Below are 16,893 nucleotides of genomic sequence, written 5' to 3' on the forward strand. Positions count from 1 at the left end.
AGTGAGATTAAATGTGCTCCACTTTAGCATACTTAAGGGACTAAATATGCTCAAGGTTATATTTGAGAGACCAAAATAGACCTATCCTCGAAGATAAGGGACAATATTGATAAAAAACTCTAGATTTTTCATTTGTGGTTTTTGACCAGCGGAACGACGCCGTATTGGTTTCCTTTCTAGTAATAATGGATTTCATATTTTCATGTTCTTGTTAGTAAAAAAAGATATTTTTCTGATATGATTGTGGACATGTGAATAGTGACAGGGAGGAAAATAGAGAAGGAGGGGTTTATGATATAATCATAACATTATCTATACTAATTTTTTTTTTACATTATTAGTGTAGTTTATTAAATCAGCATATTTTCTTCAATAAATTGTGAATATTTATATGTAATTAGTTATTATGTGACTTAATAGTATAAAAATTCTTTTATATTATCTCTTTATAAAAGTAAAATTCATGAAAAATTTGCATCTAAATAGACTAAAGTTAAAGCCATTATGCTATTATATCATCTCCCACATTAGGCAAGTCAAATAGTTTTTTCTATTACTATAATTTTTTTTTCCAAATAATTTAAATATATTCTTTTACTATGAAATAATGTGAGTTAAGATAGGAATATATTTTAATTAAAAAATATGAATATGTTTTTGAAACCGTACCTTATCCTACTCTGGAAATTGGTCTAAATAAGGCCTAGGGTGGGTGGGGAGTGTTATCTTCAGTTGTGCAACTTTGGTTTAGAACTGAAAAAATGGCAACGCCAATTGCAATCCAATTCAAGCCCTCCATTCTCTCATTTCTATCACCTAATTCCTCATCTGTTACTACAAAAGCTCATTTTCTTCAACCCAATGATAAATTCTTGGTCTCTTCTCCTCTCAAACAAATAGTACCCAGTTTATCTTCCCGCCATTTCTCCTTTCTTCAACAGCAGCAGCTTTCTTCAACTCGTTTCGTAGCCTCAGCAGCTCCTGGCGTTGCTGATACTGTTGAAAAAGACAAACTTCCAGCTGATATTCATGTTACTGAAACCCAGGAACCCAATTCCAGAGTACGCTTATTTAGTTTCTTTAACTGTTTTTCTTTTTCAAACCCCAAGTTTTAATTTTCTGCACAAACGTTTGGTTTTTTCATACTGTGACAGTGTTTGATTGGGATTAAGTTTAAGAAAAGAAAGAAAAAAAAGCAGTCTGTTGCACTAAGCTCCCGCTATGGGGTCCGGGAAGGGCCGGACCCAGAGGCGGATCCAGTACTTGAAGGTTATGGGTTCCTACAGTAATCTCAAATTAATATAAAATAATAATTGGGTTCACAGTTAGATATTTACAAATATTTAGAGGATTTCTTAATATAAATACAGGGTCTACGCAAGAGTTACTGGGTCCCGGTAACCCATACTCAATGATCTAGGTCCGCCCCTGGCCGGACCACAAGGGTCTATAGTACGCAGTGTTACTCTGCATTTCTGTAAGAAAGCTATTTCCACGGCTCGAACCCGTGTCCTTCTGGTCACGTGACAACAATTTTACCAGTTACACCAACTTTACCGGAAAGAATTTTAAAATTTGTTGTCTAAAACATTGCCATAGACATTTATGTAATGATAAAATCATGTCATTGAGCTTGAGGTAAACAAGCAGTCCTAAGAATTATTTTGTAAATAAAGAAGATGTCATTCCTTTTGGAACAGACTAATAAGGAGAATGTTAATTAAAATTGGAGAGGGAATAATAATTCTCTAACCTAGTGACAAGATTTTTAATCATCTTTTTAAACTTTAAATTTCTGTTATGGATTCTTATCTTGTGCATAAGTGGTTTTTCTCTTTTTCTGAACGAACTTGTGATTGCGTATATGTCAGCTGCCTTGCTAGGTCTTATAATCTTTCTTGAAAAATTCCTACGCTTTATCTCCTGCAAAATTCAAACAGTGGATGTAGGCATTAGCTAAGATTAATAATTCCCTCATTTTAATTTTTCTGATGCATTGAATTTATGATAGCCAAAAAGTAAAAATGCATTGCTATAGTTAAAAGTGGATTGTCAATGCATTACAAAGTGTTCCAAGTATATCAGGAATAGTCAAATTTGAGAATTAGAAATTTAGCTTGATCCTATCTATAGTAGTGAAGTATTCACAGGGTTGAAGGCTCACATATTCTTTTGGTTAAATGTCTAGAAGGAAAAGATGTCATTATGATGTCCGTCATTTGACTTACAAAACTTCAATTCTTTTGCTTTTCGCAGGTCAGGTTGACTGTAGAAGTTCCAACTGTGGTATGCGAGGACTGCTATGGAAGAGTCATAAGAGAGTTCATGAAACACTCAAAGGTTCTAGATGGAAACCTTTTTAAATTTATAACTGTTGTCACATTCCATGCATGAAGCTAATTTATTGTCTTGAGGAGAAGACTATAACATTGTTCTTAAATGTTGTTTCTATACTTTCTTCCTCTTAGGAATACTAGATGTCAGCTTTGATTGCCATGATCCACATTATCTATTGAGTATGATTTAAAACTCCATGGCAACTGCTGGTGCACTGCCTATCTTTTCACTAAATATCTGCTTGCCGATCCACTCCAACTCTGGATTCTAATTCAACGAATGTTGTTCAGGTTCCTGGATTTCGTCCTGGGAAGAATGTTCCAGAAGATATCCTCGTTGGTTATGTTGGGAAGCAAAATGTTCAAAAAGCTGCAGTCGAGTCTATTCTGAAAAGAACACTTCCACATGCCATGTCTTCGGTGCGTCGTCATGCTATTTTTACAAATTTATTAATCTTGTAACAGCTTAGGCTTCTAGAACTGTTGTTACAAATTTGAGGTTTGAGTTTTTACTAATCACTTCCTGTCAAACTGCTTATGTACCTGAAGTTTTTAGGAACTCTTTTCACCTCTGGTGTATCTCATGAATAGAAAACCGGGCCAAAGTGGTGTCTGTCAATACTGTTTTGGCAATTTTAGGAAGTAACTTGTATCTTGCTCTGAAATATTTTACTGCTTGTAAGTAATAATAGGGAATTACATTGTTCGCTTTCCACTTTCTTGGTGTGCTAACTCTGATGCACTGTATGCTGCAGATTACTGGAAAGGCATTGGAAGACTCAATTCGCATTGCGACCAAATTCGCAGACATGGAAAAGACCTATGTGTCTACGAATTCCTTGAGGTTTGTTGAAGACTCAAATTAAATTTAGTTAGTAAACTTTATCTTCCACATCTTCTAAATTGGTTAAAGTAAATGCTGTACTACTGACCAATTAACTGTAAAACTGGTGACAATGAAATTAACCTTCTGATGCATTGGGTAATTTTCTGAACAGTACTCTTTAAGAAATAAATGCGAACAATCTTATGTGCATCTCTGTTAAGCAATGGTTTTGAGTTTGACCAGATAGATACTTCTGTGCAAAATGCTTTTTCCTGGCATATTATAAACTCGTGTTAGATGCTTACAAACTTTTGGCAGTTTTTGTTTTTCAAACAATTTTCAGTGCTAACCGAATAAATTTTGGAGTTTACATCTCTAACATTTAAAAATTTAGATCTGCAGCATAGGCCTTAAGGAGGAAAACTGAATAAGAAAATAACGATAATGAGTTTCTTGTTATGCCGACTTGTTCAAAAGCTGTTTTATGCCATCTTTTCTTAGACATGTGCCTTAGTCTTTGTATTTCTGTTCCTCGGCAATAAAATAAAAGTAATAACATTCTCATGCGTTGTGGTTAGACTTGCACTTTTCATGATCTACAGTTGCTGTTATTAGCTTTAGAATTGAAAAGTGAGAAGAGTTTGATCTAGTTAATACTAATTGAGGTGGTACCGCCTTTGAGAAGCATATCACCTGAAAATTCTGGTCAACTTGAGAAATCATATATGCGATGGCCTATGGCCACAAAAAGGTAAGGGAAGTCCTGACCTGAGATTTGTGATGATTGTAGGTATGATGTGATTGTCGATGTGGCTCCTGAAATCAAGTGGAAACCTGACAATGCATATAAGAATCTTAAGGTTGTTGTTGAGCTTGACAGTGATATGGATGCTCAGACAGCTTCAGAAAAAGAATTTAAACGGCGTCACAAGTCTCTGGGTGCATTGAAAATTGTTACTGACCGGGGTTTACAGGTATAACCATTGGTTCCTCGGTCTAAGCTGGATAGCTTCTTGAAAGCATCTACAGGGTTTGAATGAGTTTGTTTAACTCTTCTCTCTGCTTCCTTACTAGTTTAATGCCTAAATTATACATTGAATATATTAAATCAGCATAAATGAATATGCATGCCATCGTATCCTCTTTGCTTAAGAGTCCACAAAATCAGATGCAACTCAACAGCTCCTACGGACTTCTGCCAGCACCACACCTTCCCCCAATCACAGCTGCTTCCTCACCTCGCTGCTGAAACCCTTCCTCACCTCGTTTCTGTTTACACCATTTGCAATAAAATGAAACATTTCTACAAATGACAGTTTAAATTGGTTAAGTGATATCATTCATGCGATAAAATGAAGATCTTTCAACGCTGAGTAAAAATGCAAAAAACTCTTTCATTTTTGAAGAAATAACCTAAATAGCCACCCATTCAACTGCTTAAATTAACAATAGCTGGCGGATGTATAATATATGTATTATTCATGTATAATATGTGTATAACCATGTATAATCACTGTATAATCTACATATACTGTCTTGAAAAGTGAATCCGGCCGGTTATTTGTGTAAAGATCCCTTCATTTTTCAGTCCCCAGCACGAGCACACGCTGAAAAGTTATGATATGATTTGCAACCTTCCTTTTGTGATATATAAGCATTATCTTTTACTTTCATTAGCACGAACTGACTTTGATGTCGGAAAGCATTTTTGGTTTCTCTTCTTCCTAGCATACTCATTTACAGAGTATTGATCATATAGGTACTGTTACATTCTCCAACTTCTGTGCATTTGGCACTGAGATTAAGTCCAGAGGCATACATAAGTAATTGAGAAGGATATTCTTTTTGTTTTATGCATATGATATTTTGTTTACGTAAGTATCCAAAAATTCTCCAGGTTGGCGATGTTGCAGTGATTGATATATCAGCAACTACAATTGAACAAGATGGATCAGATGCTAAAAGCATACCTGCTGCAGAGAGTAAAGGCTAGTATTCCTTTAGTATATATATTTTTTTTTAATGAAATAAGGTCTCCTAGTATGTTTTAGTTGCTTGTCCTATTATTGAAAGTGTTTGAGCTGATTGTTATTATATTTATGGTTCAGGTTTCAACTTTGACACAGAAGATGGAGATAATGTCCTTCCCGGTTTTCTTGACTCAATTATTGGTATTAAACGTGGTGAAACGAAGTCATTCCCTTTGGTATTTCCAGACTCATGGAAACAAGAGGATCTTCGTGGTGTTCATGCTCAATTCACAGTGAGTTCCTATGCCACCTGATAAAGATTTGAAGTGAATTCAACAACATCTAAATAGTTATGATTACTTTGTTTATCATCTCTCACTTTTCCATCTAGGCAAGATTTCCTTCTCTCTTTTGGCGCATTCCCTGACTGATTGCCCCATGTTTACCTTCACTACTAAAAGTGACGAAATACTTTAACCATAATACTGCAAAGAAAATGTTGACTTCAAGAATTGACTAAAGCTCATCTAACAATATTGTTGGCTGTCACTATAGAGAAGAATTGCATAATCTTGCTGGTCAGTTGAAATTGATGTGGAATCTAGTTTTGATTTTTCAAGTTTTAGCCGTAGGGTGTTCTGCGCTCATCTGAATAAAGATTTCTGTTAAGTGTTTCTAAGCAAAAGTTAGTGCAACTTACTCGACCACTTTAAGGCTGATTGATCGTGGTTTTTTTTTTTCTGAGATCACTTCGAGCTTTTTGCCAAATTAGGTTGAGTAGGGAAGAAACTTACTTAGATTATTAATATGTACAGCTCAGTATAATTTTGATGAAAGTTCTTCCTTTTGTTTTTCTCATCAGGTTGATTGTAAAGAACTGTTCTACAGAGATTTGCCTGAGGTGAATGACTCGATTGCTGATAAGCTTATCCCGGGATGCAGCTCCATTGAGGAGGTAGGACTGCCCCCCCCCCTCCCCCTCCCCCCAACCATATGTGCAGCAGAGGAGTTATAGGAAAGCAATTTATTTTCCTGAATGACATTGAAGTTGAGGAAATTTCCTGCTAAATAATTTGCAGGTAAAGCAAGCATTGCTACAAAGATGTCTTGAAGTTGAACAGGCAGCTAAAGACCAAGCAACTGATAATGCCATCTTAGACCAGCTATACAAGGTTTCTTTCCATTTCTTTATTCAACAGTCATGTCTAGCAAATAAAAACATGCAAGCCATAGTGAACATGTGTTGCTTGATTGACAAATTTCTTCTGATCAGCTCTAGCTTACAAATCACAAGCTGAGTTTTTCCCTTAACTCTGATTATGGGCTTATGGCCATATGAACACGCAGTTCGTTTCCTATATAACAAAATTCTTTGAATAAATTTTACACCCGCCAGTCGGTGAGAATTACTTAGGTTTTATTGTTATTATTTGCTCTGCTCACTACTAAAAGATTGCTGATGTTTGAGATATGGTAATCCTGTTGTGCCGCAGACTCGCACTCATACATAGACCCTAAGTTTGGTGACTATTTCCATACATGTATTAGATTTCGTTTTGTTAACCTTTTGTTTATGATGAGTTTATGACATTTTCTCTTATGATCTAGATGGTTGAAGTTGATATTCCTCAATCTCTCTTCGAAGAGCAAGGAAGACAACTCTATGGAGCTCAACTTTTACAATTGCAGGTCAGAAATAGTATTCACCAGTCAGTTGTCTCTCCATTTATGGACTAAAGTGCATGCTCTGATCTAATCATTATCTTTGTTTTAGGCAAATATGAAACTGAGCGAACAGCAGCTGGCATCGTTATCAAGCCCAAGGGCCGTGAATGAGTTCCTTGAAGCACAAAAAGAAAATATAACAAGTATTATAAAGCAAAATTTAGCTGTTGGTGACATATTTATACGTGAAAATTTGCAGGTACATTCCGTCTTTATGTGATGATATATGATCCCCCATCAAAATTCCGATAATTATTTTTCCCTTCATCTTTATCATTGGCTGCTTAAAATTTCTAAAATTATTAGTAGGTTAACTGACCCTCCTTATCTCAAGCCCCTTTGGCTCTGGTGCAACCTCAAAGCCTTAAGTCGTACTCAGATTTCATATAGTTACTATAGTCTGCACATTAGCTATTGTTTGATATTTGTTATAAATACTAGTTGCTCGTCTTTTGGCAAGGTAATAAAATAGGTTATATTTAAGAACTACTCAAAACAACGAAAGTAGTCTTGTTGTTGTTGTTGTTGTTCCGCCAGTCTTTCTTCAACTACCAACTATACTCAATTTGTGATTCACTTTCCTCCACGTAGGTAGCATTTCTAGTTCTATAACAACAACCATCTGCTTATCTATGCTCTGCTCCTACGCATTTTACCTACTTAGGCATGCTGATAGTGCAGCTTACCTTTTCTGATCATTATTATTCATTTACTGGACTTTGCAGTTTTCAACGGAGGAGCTAGTGAAAGAGGTTCAGAACTCAATTGAAGAATTCCAAAAGTCTCAACAGGAGTACGATGAGGACCGAGTTAAGCAACAGGTTAGAATTTAATTGAATCATTCTGACAATAACGTATTAAATATAGTTGTCCGCAGAATCTAAAGTGACTCGATCATAATAGGAATGCAGAAACTATCTTGATAATCCAATTTGACAGGACTAGACATTGTTTCTTTCTACGCCAAATATTGCACCAGTTTAAGCAAGTCTTACACCATATTAAGGAAAATGCTTGTCCCTTAATGTTGTCCAGGTACAAGAAGTACTTGAAGGGGCTAAAGTACTTGAATGGCTGAGGGAAAATGCAGATATTCAGTACATAACTAGGTGAAAAGACATAAATGTTCAATGTTCAAAGAAAGGATAAGCTTTCGACTTAGTTTGATGCTTCTGAGAAATCTGTCATCCTCTAAAGCACCATGCATGGTGTTGGTGATCCCAGATGATCAAAGAATGTCACCAACTGATGTCGCCAAATGCTTCAAGCAAAGTTTCGGCAGTATCAAGTTTCCAGAACTTATAGTGCTACGCGATTGTTAGCTTGGTTTGAAGGAGCTTCTCGAATCTGAGCATCGTTTTTTTTAATCAACTGATGCAATTTCCAGACTGATGAATCATCCTGATTTCCGTATCGGAATCCAAAAAGTCACCATTTTAAAGTTGGTGAACTGAAACTATATGTATTTTGAGAGGCACTCCAGAGAATGTTTAGTGCTGTACATTCATAAGCTGCTTATTGGTGTAACCTTCTATTACCCAATCTGATTGTGTTTCTTATTGCTAAATTATGTGATTAAGCAATTTAATGAAGCATCCTATAGTATTTAAGGGTGATTTTGGCAAGTAAGGATTCCCCACACATTAAATTTCAGTTTGCCAAAATATACCAACTTAGGGAGAACTAGGATTGACATAGTAAAAATTTCTCCCTACATTTGTTTCACAGGATCTGGTGTTTGCGATCACTGACTGATTCTCAAAAAGTGTTTGAAAAGATAAAAGAAATGGAGGGAAGTGAGAGAAACAGGGAAAAAATTTTGGTGCATAACTTTGAATATGAGTTTAAGAAGAGTAAATGTGCAGAAATGGACCCATAACATCTCAACTACGAAGAAATATTGTGCGCGAATCTGGCAGCAGTAGTGTTCAATAGTTTTCCAGCTGTCTCTGCCGAAACATCTGCCCCAGCCTATAGTAAAGTGCTTTCTGATCCTCAAAGCTGAGATTCCTTACTATCTGCAGTAGCAAGGGAATCAGTTACAGATTACTTATCCACGGTTATTCAAAATCTTCAATTAGTTTACTTCTTTTAATTATCTGCACAAGTGGGGTCTGGGAAGAGTAGCGTGTACGCAGACCTTACCCCTACTCCGGAGGAGTAGAGAGGTTGTTTTTGATAGACCCTCGAAAACGAATTATGTGCTTGCTTTTGTGCCTTGGAATTAGCAACACATCCATTTGACGTGTAGTTTTCACAAGCAATGTTCACCAATTTGGCTATATTTTTCATGTCTTTTTAGTACATAATATAGCCACAGCAAATGTTTAAGCATGTAACATTCACCTTTTGCACTCTGTTAGAAAATCAGTTATTACCTGATCTAAAATCATCTCAACAGAGTAGTCCTGAGGAACAAATGACTGGTAGTAGATGTAGACAAAAATTGCCATCACCATCTGCATATATGTAACACAACCTTAGCGCTTACACTGTTGAACTTCAAATAAGAGGAAGTAATTTTGTGTCTGAACAAGTAAACGCTTCAACTCTCTATCATCTTAACAAAATATTTAAGGTAAACGAAAACATTTTATTTTGTAAAAAACTCAGTGCACAAGTAGTTTCTTTAGTTTGAAGATAACTGCTTGATTCTTGAGTATTACCTGGCAATCCATCCTATCAGTGAAACCGCCGTGTCCAGGAATATAATATCCAAAGTCCTGGATGATTCCATGTAAATGGATGATATCAGTGACTAAAAAGTACAAAGGTAATACTATTCAATTTCAAATAACAGCTATACAGACCTTGATCTTAAAGGCTCTCTTGAAACCACTAGCGAAAAATCCACCAAATGGAGCTATTATCGACGCAAATAAACCCAGGCATAAAGCATGCCATTGCACTGGTAGTATTGATATCTCCTTCAGAGGGAACTGAAAGAATTCACTAAATGATAATGAGTATGTAAGTTCTATAAGCAGCGGAGGAAGTTCATGCTAAATGTAGAGCTAAGAAAGTCTCTGATATTGTGCTTATTATAGAGTATCGATTCGATTATTATATCACCTTTGCTTGCTATGGTTACTACTTGTTGTTTCTGCTTCTATTTTAGTTTTTTTCTCTTGAGCCGGGGTCTATCCGAAACAGTCTCTCTACCTTCGTAAGGTAGGGGTAAGGTGTGCATACACTCTACTCTTCCCAGACCTCACTTTATGGGTGGGATTCAGGGGCGGCTCAACGGATCTTGTGGCCTAAGGCTAAACCATATTCAGAAGCCCTTAAATTTATTTTATAAAATATTTACACCAACAACAAAATTTGCTTTTTAGATAACAAATTAATCATTTAAGATAAAAAAAAGCTAATTTCAAAAAAAAAAAAAAAAGAAGAAGAAGAGCACAAAAATTAAAGTGGTGGACTATCGGATGTTGAGGTCCATAACTCAAAGTGAAAATTTTGATTTGGCTATCATCACTAAAAAAAAAAAAGAAAATAAATAAATGTACATAACGTAGTAGTTTAAGTTTTGAGCATTGACAGTGCCAAAAATATTTACTCCTTCTGATCAATTTAAACGATGATTGTAGTTCATTCTATTAAGTATCACTTATTGGTGAATATCTAAAATAGATTGTAAATAACCTGATATAATATATCAAATTACACTAAAAGGAAATCGATGCATGAATACTTTTGTGTTCATGCAGTTTGAGAGAATATTATAAAAGAAATTCATTATGTTGTCGATATATATAACTTAATTCCTATATAAAAAGGATAAAATTAAAATCGAAGAGTGAAGCAAATATACTAATGAATGAGGGAAGAAAATTATCATAATTTATAAATTTATTGCATAAAATAACCTCAGTAACAAAAAATATATTGTAATACTTTTCTTTATACTAATTATTTATAAATTAAACAATAATAATAATAATAATAATAATAATAATAATAATAATAATAATAATAATAATAATAATAATAATAATAATTTAAAATAAATTTGGGGCCTCCAAATTTTGGGGGCCTAAGACAACGGCCCCACAGCCCAAAGCTTTAGAGCCGCCCCTGGTGGGACTACACTGGGTTTGTTGTTGTAGTTGCTTATTATAGAGTAAAACAACTGAGTGCTAGATGCAGTTCGAGCATTTAAACATCAAGATTGCCTAAGCAATGGATTATTTCATCAAGCACAAATTAGATGACTTAGGGTGTGACTTGAACGATACAAACTAGTAGAATTGTGTTTTTATAAAACTCAATACCAGCTTGTTAAAAGATTAGATTGAACTAGCAGTTGTAGCAGATCTGAGCCATCTTTTGTAACAAGATTTCATTTGATTTTGATAGTTTCTCATGGAACTACTGAGACTACATTGTTAGCAGCTGATATAGATCAATCAATCAATCAACTATGCCTTAGTCCCAAGCTAGTAGGAGAACGTTGATAATATAGATTTTTTTTTAAAAAAAACCATCAAACTTAAAAGTCAACAAGTAAGAAAAACCACACATCATTGGTAGAAAGAATTGTCAAAACAGTTCCAGAGGATTCACTCTTTTCAAGTTACCATCAGAATGCTTGATATTGTGAGTTCTAGGCTAATGGGCTGAAAGCTTTTAGCATTATAGTTTTGTAATTTCGATTTCGTGATGAAAGAGAGAACGGCTAATATTCACATCCGCAAAGCAAGATTGCAGTTTTCACAGAAAGGTATTAATGATGCAGACTCACCCATTGAGGCCATCCAGTTATAGAATAGTATTCTGGCTTGAATAAAGGACCAGGATCACATTGAAGCCAACCAGTAGATAGATCCTGCATATACATTGTTATGTAAGTAATTATCAAGAATGGTAGCCAAAAAATTCTTCAAAGATAAAGTTCTCACCTTTCTTGGACATGTCAACCATTGGAAATGGCCGAGGACATTTGCAAACTGCATACAAGCTGAAAATTTCAATTACAAAATTCACATTTTGAAGGTGCTTCACATAAAACTTTTCTGTGTATGCCCTTCTAGAAAGAGGAGGGAAGATCGAGTAACAAGCCAAATACCACCTAAAAGAATCAAAATATTTCCATCTCAACTAGAGGCGGAGCCAGGAGCCAGGATTTCAACCTTATGGATTCTGTTAGAACGACGACTTCAAGTGCTAATGACTGGGTTCTAAATTTAATATTTGTTCATATTTAATAAATTTCTTAACACAAAATATGCTATTTGAGCAAAAGTTACTGGGTTCGGCCGAACCCGTAGCTCGGCTTCTGCCTCCGCCCCTGGATTCTCAACCAAGTATATCTACAACTATAAGCCGTGGCATAAGAACAGAACAAGATCAAGTCCCTCCTCTATTATTAAGTCTTGGATACAATGACAAAACTACTTCCATCTAAACCAAGTGTAAAAAATACAATCAGTTGACAAAAAGAGCAGGAGATTAGGAAGATCGAAAACTGGAAGTCCTGAAAAGGTGCCACTGACCAAGAAAGCTGTTATGATGGTGGCAATAGATGCTCCAATGAAGCCTTCCCATGTCTTCTTTGGAGAAAGCTTGATCAAAGGTGTCTTCCCAAAGAAGAAACCAAAGAAATAAGCTGCTACATCATTCATAGCTATAAGTGATGCTGGAAGAAGAAACCTGCAACAGTAGAATTAAATGTCGATGCACTCTACGGTAAAGAAAGCGACCTAACTCCACGATAGTTAAGATCATCTCTGACCAACAATTTGCTAGTTCTTTGAATATGTATCCACAAGCCTTAAAAGATGATTCTCTTTAATATTCCCAACTTACCACTAACGGACAGGGAAGCATATTTTTAATCGAATTTTGTTGCCATAGCTTAAGGTGCAAATTTAGATTACATGGTAGATGAAGCAGTTCTTGCATTACGGAAATCAAGTGGAATACGATGAAAATACTTAAGTTGCCACAATCTCCTCTGTGGGATAGAGCTCCAAAGATACAATTTCGAGATGTTCGTAACTCTTAGATAAGATAAAGTGCAGACAAAATTATGCATTCATTAGCATTTTTGAAAAGGAAACTCAGACAGTAAAAGAAACATCTATCTAGGGGAGGTTTAGGCATTTCTTTCATTGTATGGTTCATAAGGCTATGCCGTATAATATCTATAATTCAATGATATAACCAAAAGAAGCATTTAATTAATGCATCAACAGGAGTAGAAATTTTTAGAAAATCACATATTAACTTCCTGAAAACTTATATTACCAGAAAATGCCTTCAAATATGTTGGCTACAGTAAAAGAGGATTGAGTGAAGACCACAAATAGAATCATGTGCGTCCATGCATACTGACCAAATTGATACTTGTATGTCCTCTTCTTTAGTGTTAGTATGAACCACACAAGTCCTGTAAATACAAATGATCATCACATAATTAACATTTTGTTAAAAAGCTTGCGATTCAAAAAAAGGGCAGCCCGGTGCACTAAGCTCCCGCTATGTGCGGGTTCCGGGGAAGGGCTGGACCACAAGGGTCTATTGTACGCAGCCTTACCCTGCATTTCTACAAGAGGCTGTTTCCACGGCTTGAACCCGTGACCTCCTGGTCACATGACATCAACTTTACCAGTTACGCCAAGGCTCCCCTTCGAATAGGTAGTTAAACGTTAACTGATCAAAGCATCAAAAGTCACATAGTGATATAAATGATAAATTGACCATACCTGAAATATACAGAAAGTAGCAAAAGACCATCTGATACTTGATGACCTTGCCTACTAGCTTATATGAGAATTCATCTGAAGTTACAGTGTTTACAAGCTGTTGGCTGAGTATGCGTCCATACACAAACAACATGCCTGTGAAGAAAAAGTACCTGAACAATATAAAATGCATACTTCAGTTATATTTCCATTTTGAGTAGCTGCAATCAAAGTTACATACAGGGGAATTCTTACCAATTTAGTAGCCTAAATCCAGGTAGGCATCTATCTTCATCAGGTCTTCTAAGTAGATTGAATAGCTCGAAGGTCATGATTATTTGAATGACAACGACCATCGCACAAATATACAGATGACCCAAGTATAGAATGATGATGATGCTTATAAGCATCCATAGAGAAGAATACGTTCGAATCCACATTGATCTATATTTGTTTTGTTCATCTACTTTGCTTAGCTCAGGAAATATCTGACATGAACAAAATTAAAATTAACCACGTTCAACTTCTCTAGCCAAACAACCACAAATTGTAGCAGAATAAAACTCATTATCTTCCATCTAATATGCTTAACAGATAAAATCAGCAGCGGGATCAGAGGCAGAGGCGGAGCTAGTATTTCAAAGCTTATGGATTCAAAATTCTAAGCATTTTAAGTTACTAGGTTCTAAATTATTAAGGCGTAAACAATCAATGAATTGTTCAAGAGAAATACAGGGCCTGAACCAAAACTACTGGGTTCGCCGAATCCGTAGCCAGAATACTGGCTCCGCCAATGATCAGAGGAACATAAAATTCATTGGACTTTTTTTGTCCACGTCACCTTAAGGTGATGGTGCAAAACTATGCACCGTTAGCATAGATAAGTTAAAGAAATTCCTGATTCAAGTAATAGTATTCAGTAGGAACAAAATTCAAGCAAATTTATAGTAATAAAAAGATGAAATTAAGAAGTTGCTATACCACCTCCTGCGTCCGTCTACGGCGGATTCGGGTAGGTGTTGATGGTGACGAAGGGATGAGATGATCCTGCATTTTTAATATTGCTTCTGCCTTCCCCAAACAAATTAAGATAATTAACGATCAATCAAGAAAATTAAACCAGACGAGATAAAGAAGAAGCTGTAACGCATGCAGATGTGTTACGTTCGATCAACAAACCAACAGTGGTAGCTGTGGAATGTAATGAACAATGGCGATCTCATCTCTCGCTAAGCTCAAATTTTCACGAAAATATAGTTTGTTTCTGAAAACTTTGTCCGCTTCAATTGCCTGTTAAGTTTTTCTATCGCCACGTGTAGTCCCTATAGCTAGCTAGGAAGAAAAGAATAGAAACTTATAATATAAGTGTTTATTTCACGTATGATTATTAAGTGTCATCCATTATTATAAAAGTAAAAATTTCACTAAAATTTGTATCATATTATTTATCTATCTATATCTATATCTATATCTATCTATATTATTATAAAAGCGTGAATACAATATTAGTTTACAAAAATAACCTTATAATATTAAGCATAATAACTTATAGTAAAAGAATATAACCGAAATTCTAGACATTAGCTTTGTAATCCTATTAATTTTAGGATATAATACTACACGTTAGGAATCCTTCGCGATGAATCCCACGTAACCTATGAGCATTAAGTTGGCACAATTAAAAAAATTTAGTAGTTACACGCCAAATATTTCAAAGAATAATATTCTATAATTTCGGACTTCACAGATATAATTAGAATATAAAAATTAAATTGATGTTTATGCATTAGTTTATTTCTTAAGCATTTAAAACATGAAAATAAAAACACGTCAAAGAAAAGTGCTCTAATTTGATTGAAATATATATACATATATAGGACATATCTCTTATTCGGGTAATTTGAAGTTCCTATTAGTAATTTAATTTGAAAACTTATTATAATGTCTCATTACTTATATAATTTGATAATGTATTATATTGTTCAAATTTATATAGAAAAAAAAGAGTCTATATCTATCTATATCTTTTATATATTATTATAGCACGAATATAATATTAATTGACCAAAATAACCATAAAATATTAAACAGAAGTACACGTAGGGAAAGGACATAACTGCAATAACCTATTTTTTGAATTACAATATCTTATATGTTAATTTTTTTAATATTTAAGATTTGAAAATTAGTAAATTTTTGTCTATTATATTCTTATTAAAAATATGTAGGAATAAGAAAATTAATTTCATAAGGATCTCCGTACTGGAAACACATTCCCACTTCATAATTTCCAATACCAAAAAAAGATAAAAGTAATGTTAAATTGATTGCATAAAACGTTAAAATTGAGAAAAATAAATTCCCACAATGTATTTTTATATTATATTTGAACTATTTTCTTACTCAAATAATATTTTTTCTTATCAATTTTCGTGTAATATTGAAAAATATATCAGTTATACAACAACTGAGAAATATTTAAGAATGTTTAAGAAAGAGAAAGAAAAATAATTCGTAAGAGTCAATAGCAGTAATGATTCTGCAAATATAAAGATCTAAGAGTGAAATGTTAGATCGTTCTTTTTACTTTTTGAAAATAAAATTTATGATGGATAAAATTATAATTAAGATTAAATATTCAAAAGAAGAGATGAACTAATATTAAGAATCTAATTAACATAAAATAAATTATTTCTTATGTTAAGACCAAATAATTAAATCTTTCAATTAATTATTTAACAAGAGAATCAATTAAATTATTTTTAAATTCATCATATGAGTAAAATTATTTTTCAAGTTAAAAAAAATCTTAGGGTACATAAATTTATTCCATAAAAAGAGCGTTAGAGATTAAAAAAACTAGATCACAAAGTAAAAAAGGTTAGCATAGTATTAGGAATCAAATGGTCATACAAGTATATCTGGGGAAGCACAATCAAAACTAAATCTTAAACAAGAACAAGCTTTCAAGACTATATTATAAAGAGTCGACTCGACTCTGGTATAGGGAGATTATCCTTTGTAGATGCCTCCGACAGAATCGAAATAATTTTTCTATGTCGTCTATTACTTGCAAATATCATACCAACATGCCTGATACTGTTAGCAATAATAACAAGTGGTGTACCAACAAGGAGTATGAGGTCACTCACTTTGGACTTGATATACCTCTTCAAACAACTGAAATAAACATCACAAATATAACAAAGCAGACAAATGGTGTTAAATTAAAAGGAAAGCATAATTGATAATATGGGATGAAGCGCTTATGGCTAAGTGTCAAATGATCGAAACAATGCCCGGAGTTCTAGAGATATATTAAATATCAATGAACCGTTTGGTGAAAA

The 16,893-nt window shown here is 34.3% G+C and overlaps 2 protein-coding genes across 3 annotated transcripts; one reads left to right on the plus strand and one right to left on the minus strand.

Annotated features, from left to right (window-relative positions):
- The first annotated feature begins 718 nt into the window (after positions 1-718).
- LOC104227984 (trigger factor-like protein TIG, Chloroplastic) lies at positions 719-8,482 on the plus strand. The gene is made up of 13 exons (XM_009780363.2): positions 719-1,061; positions 2,257-2,340; positions 2,628-2,756; positions 3,092-3,180; positions 3,953-4,136; positions 5,060-5,150; positions 5,271-5,425; positions 5,995-6,087; positions 6,212-6,304; positions 6,741-6,821; positions 6,907-7,056; positions 7,583-7,678; positions 7,893-8,482. The coding sequence occupies exons 1-13, from the start codon at positions 762-764 to the stop codon at positions 7,968-7,970; spliced, it is 1,623 nt and encodes a 540-aa protein (XP_009778665.1). The 5' UTR covers positions 719-761; the 3' UTR covers positions 7,971-8,482.
- A 172-nt stretch (positions 8,483-8,654) lies between these two features.
- Positions 8,655-14,774, minus strand: LOC104227985 (phosphatidate cytidylyltransferase 1-like). 2 transcript variants are annotated; one of them, XM_009780366.2, is made up of 11 exons: positions 14,531-14,774; positions 13,802-14,034; positions 13,568-13,719; positions 13,110-13,251; positions 12,356-12,512; positions 11,762-11,809; positions 11,605-11,688; positions 9,668-9,796; positions 9,524-9,580; positions 9,236-9,316; positions 8,655-8,875 (listed from the first exon to the last, which is right to left on the minus strand). In XM_009780366.2, the coding sequence occupies exons 1-11, from the start codon at positions 14,597-14,599 to the stop codon at positions 8,786-8,788; spliced, it is 1,242 nt and encodes a 413-aa protein (XP_009778668.1). In that variant the 5' UTR covers positions 14,600-14,774; the 3' UTR covers positions 8,655-8,785. The 2 variants fall into 2 exon arrangements, with proteins under 2 accessions (XP_009778668.1, XP_009778666.1); XM_009780364.2 differs by having other exon boundaries at positions 14,528-14,774.
- Between the last annotated feature and the right edge of the window lie 2,119 nt (positions 14,775-16,893).

Source organism: Nicotiana sylvestris, chromosome 7, assembly GCF_000393655.2.
Source record: "Nicotiana sylvestris chromosome 7, ASM39365v2, whole genome shotgun sequence".
Lineage (NCBI taxonomy): Eukaryota > Viridiplantae > Streptophyta > Magnoliopsida > Solanales > Solanaceae > Nicotiana > Nicotiana sylvestris.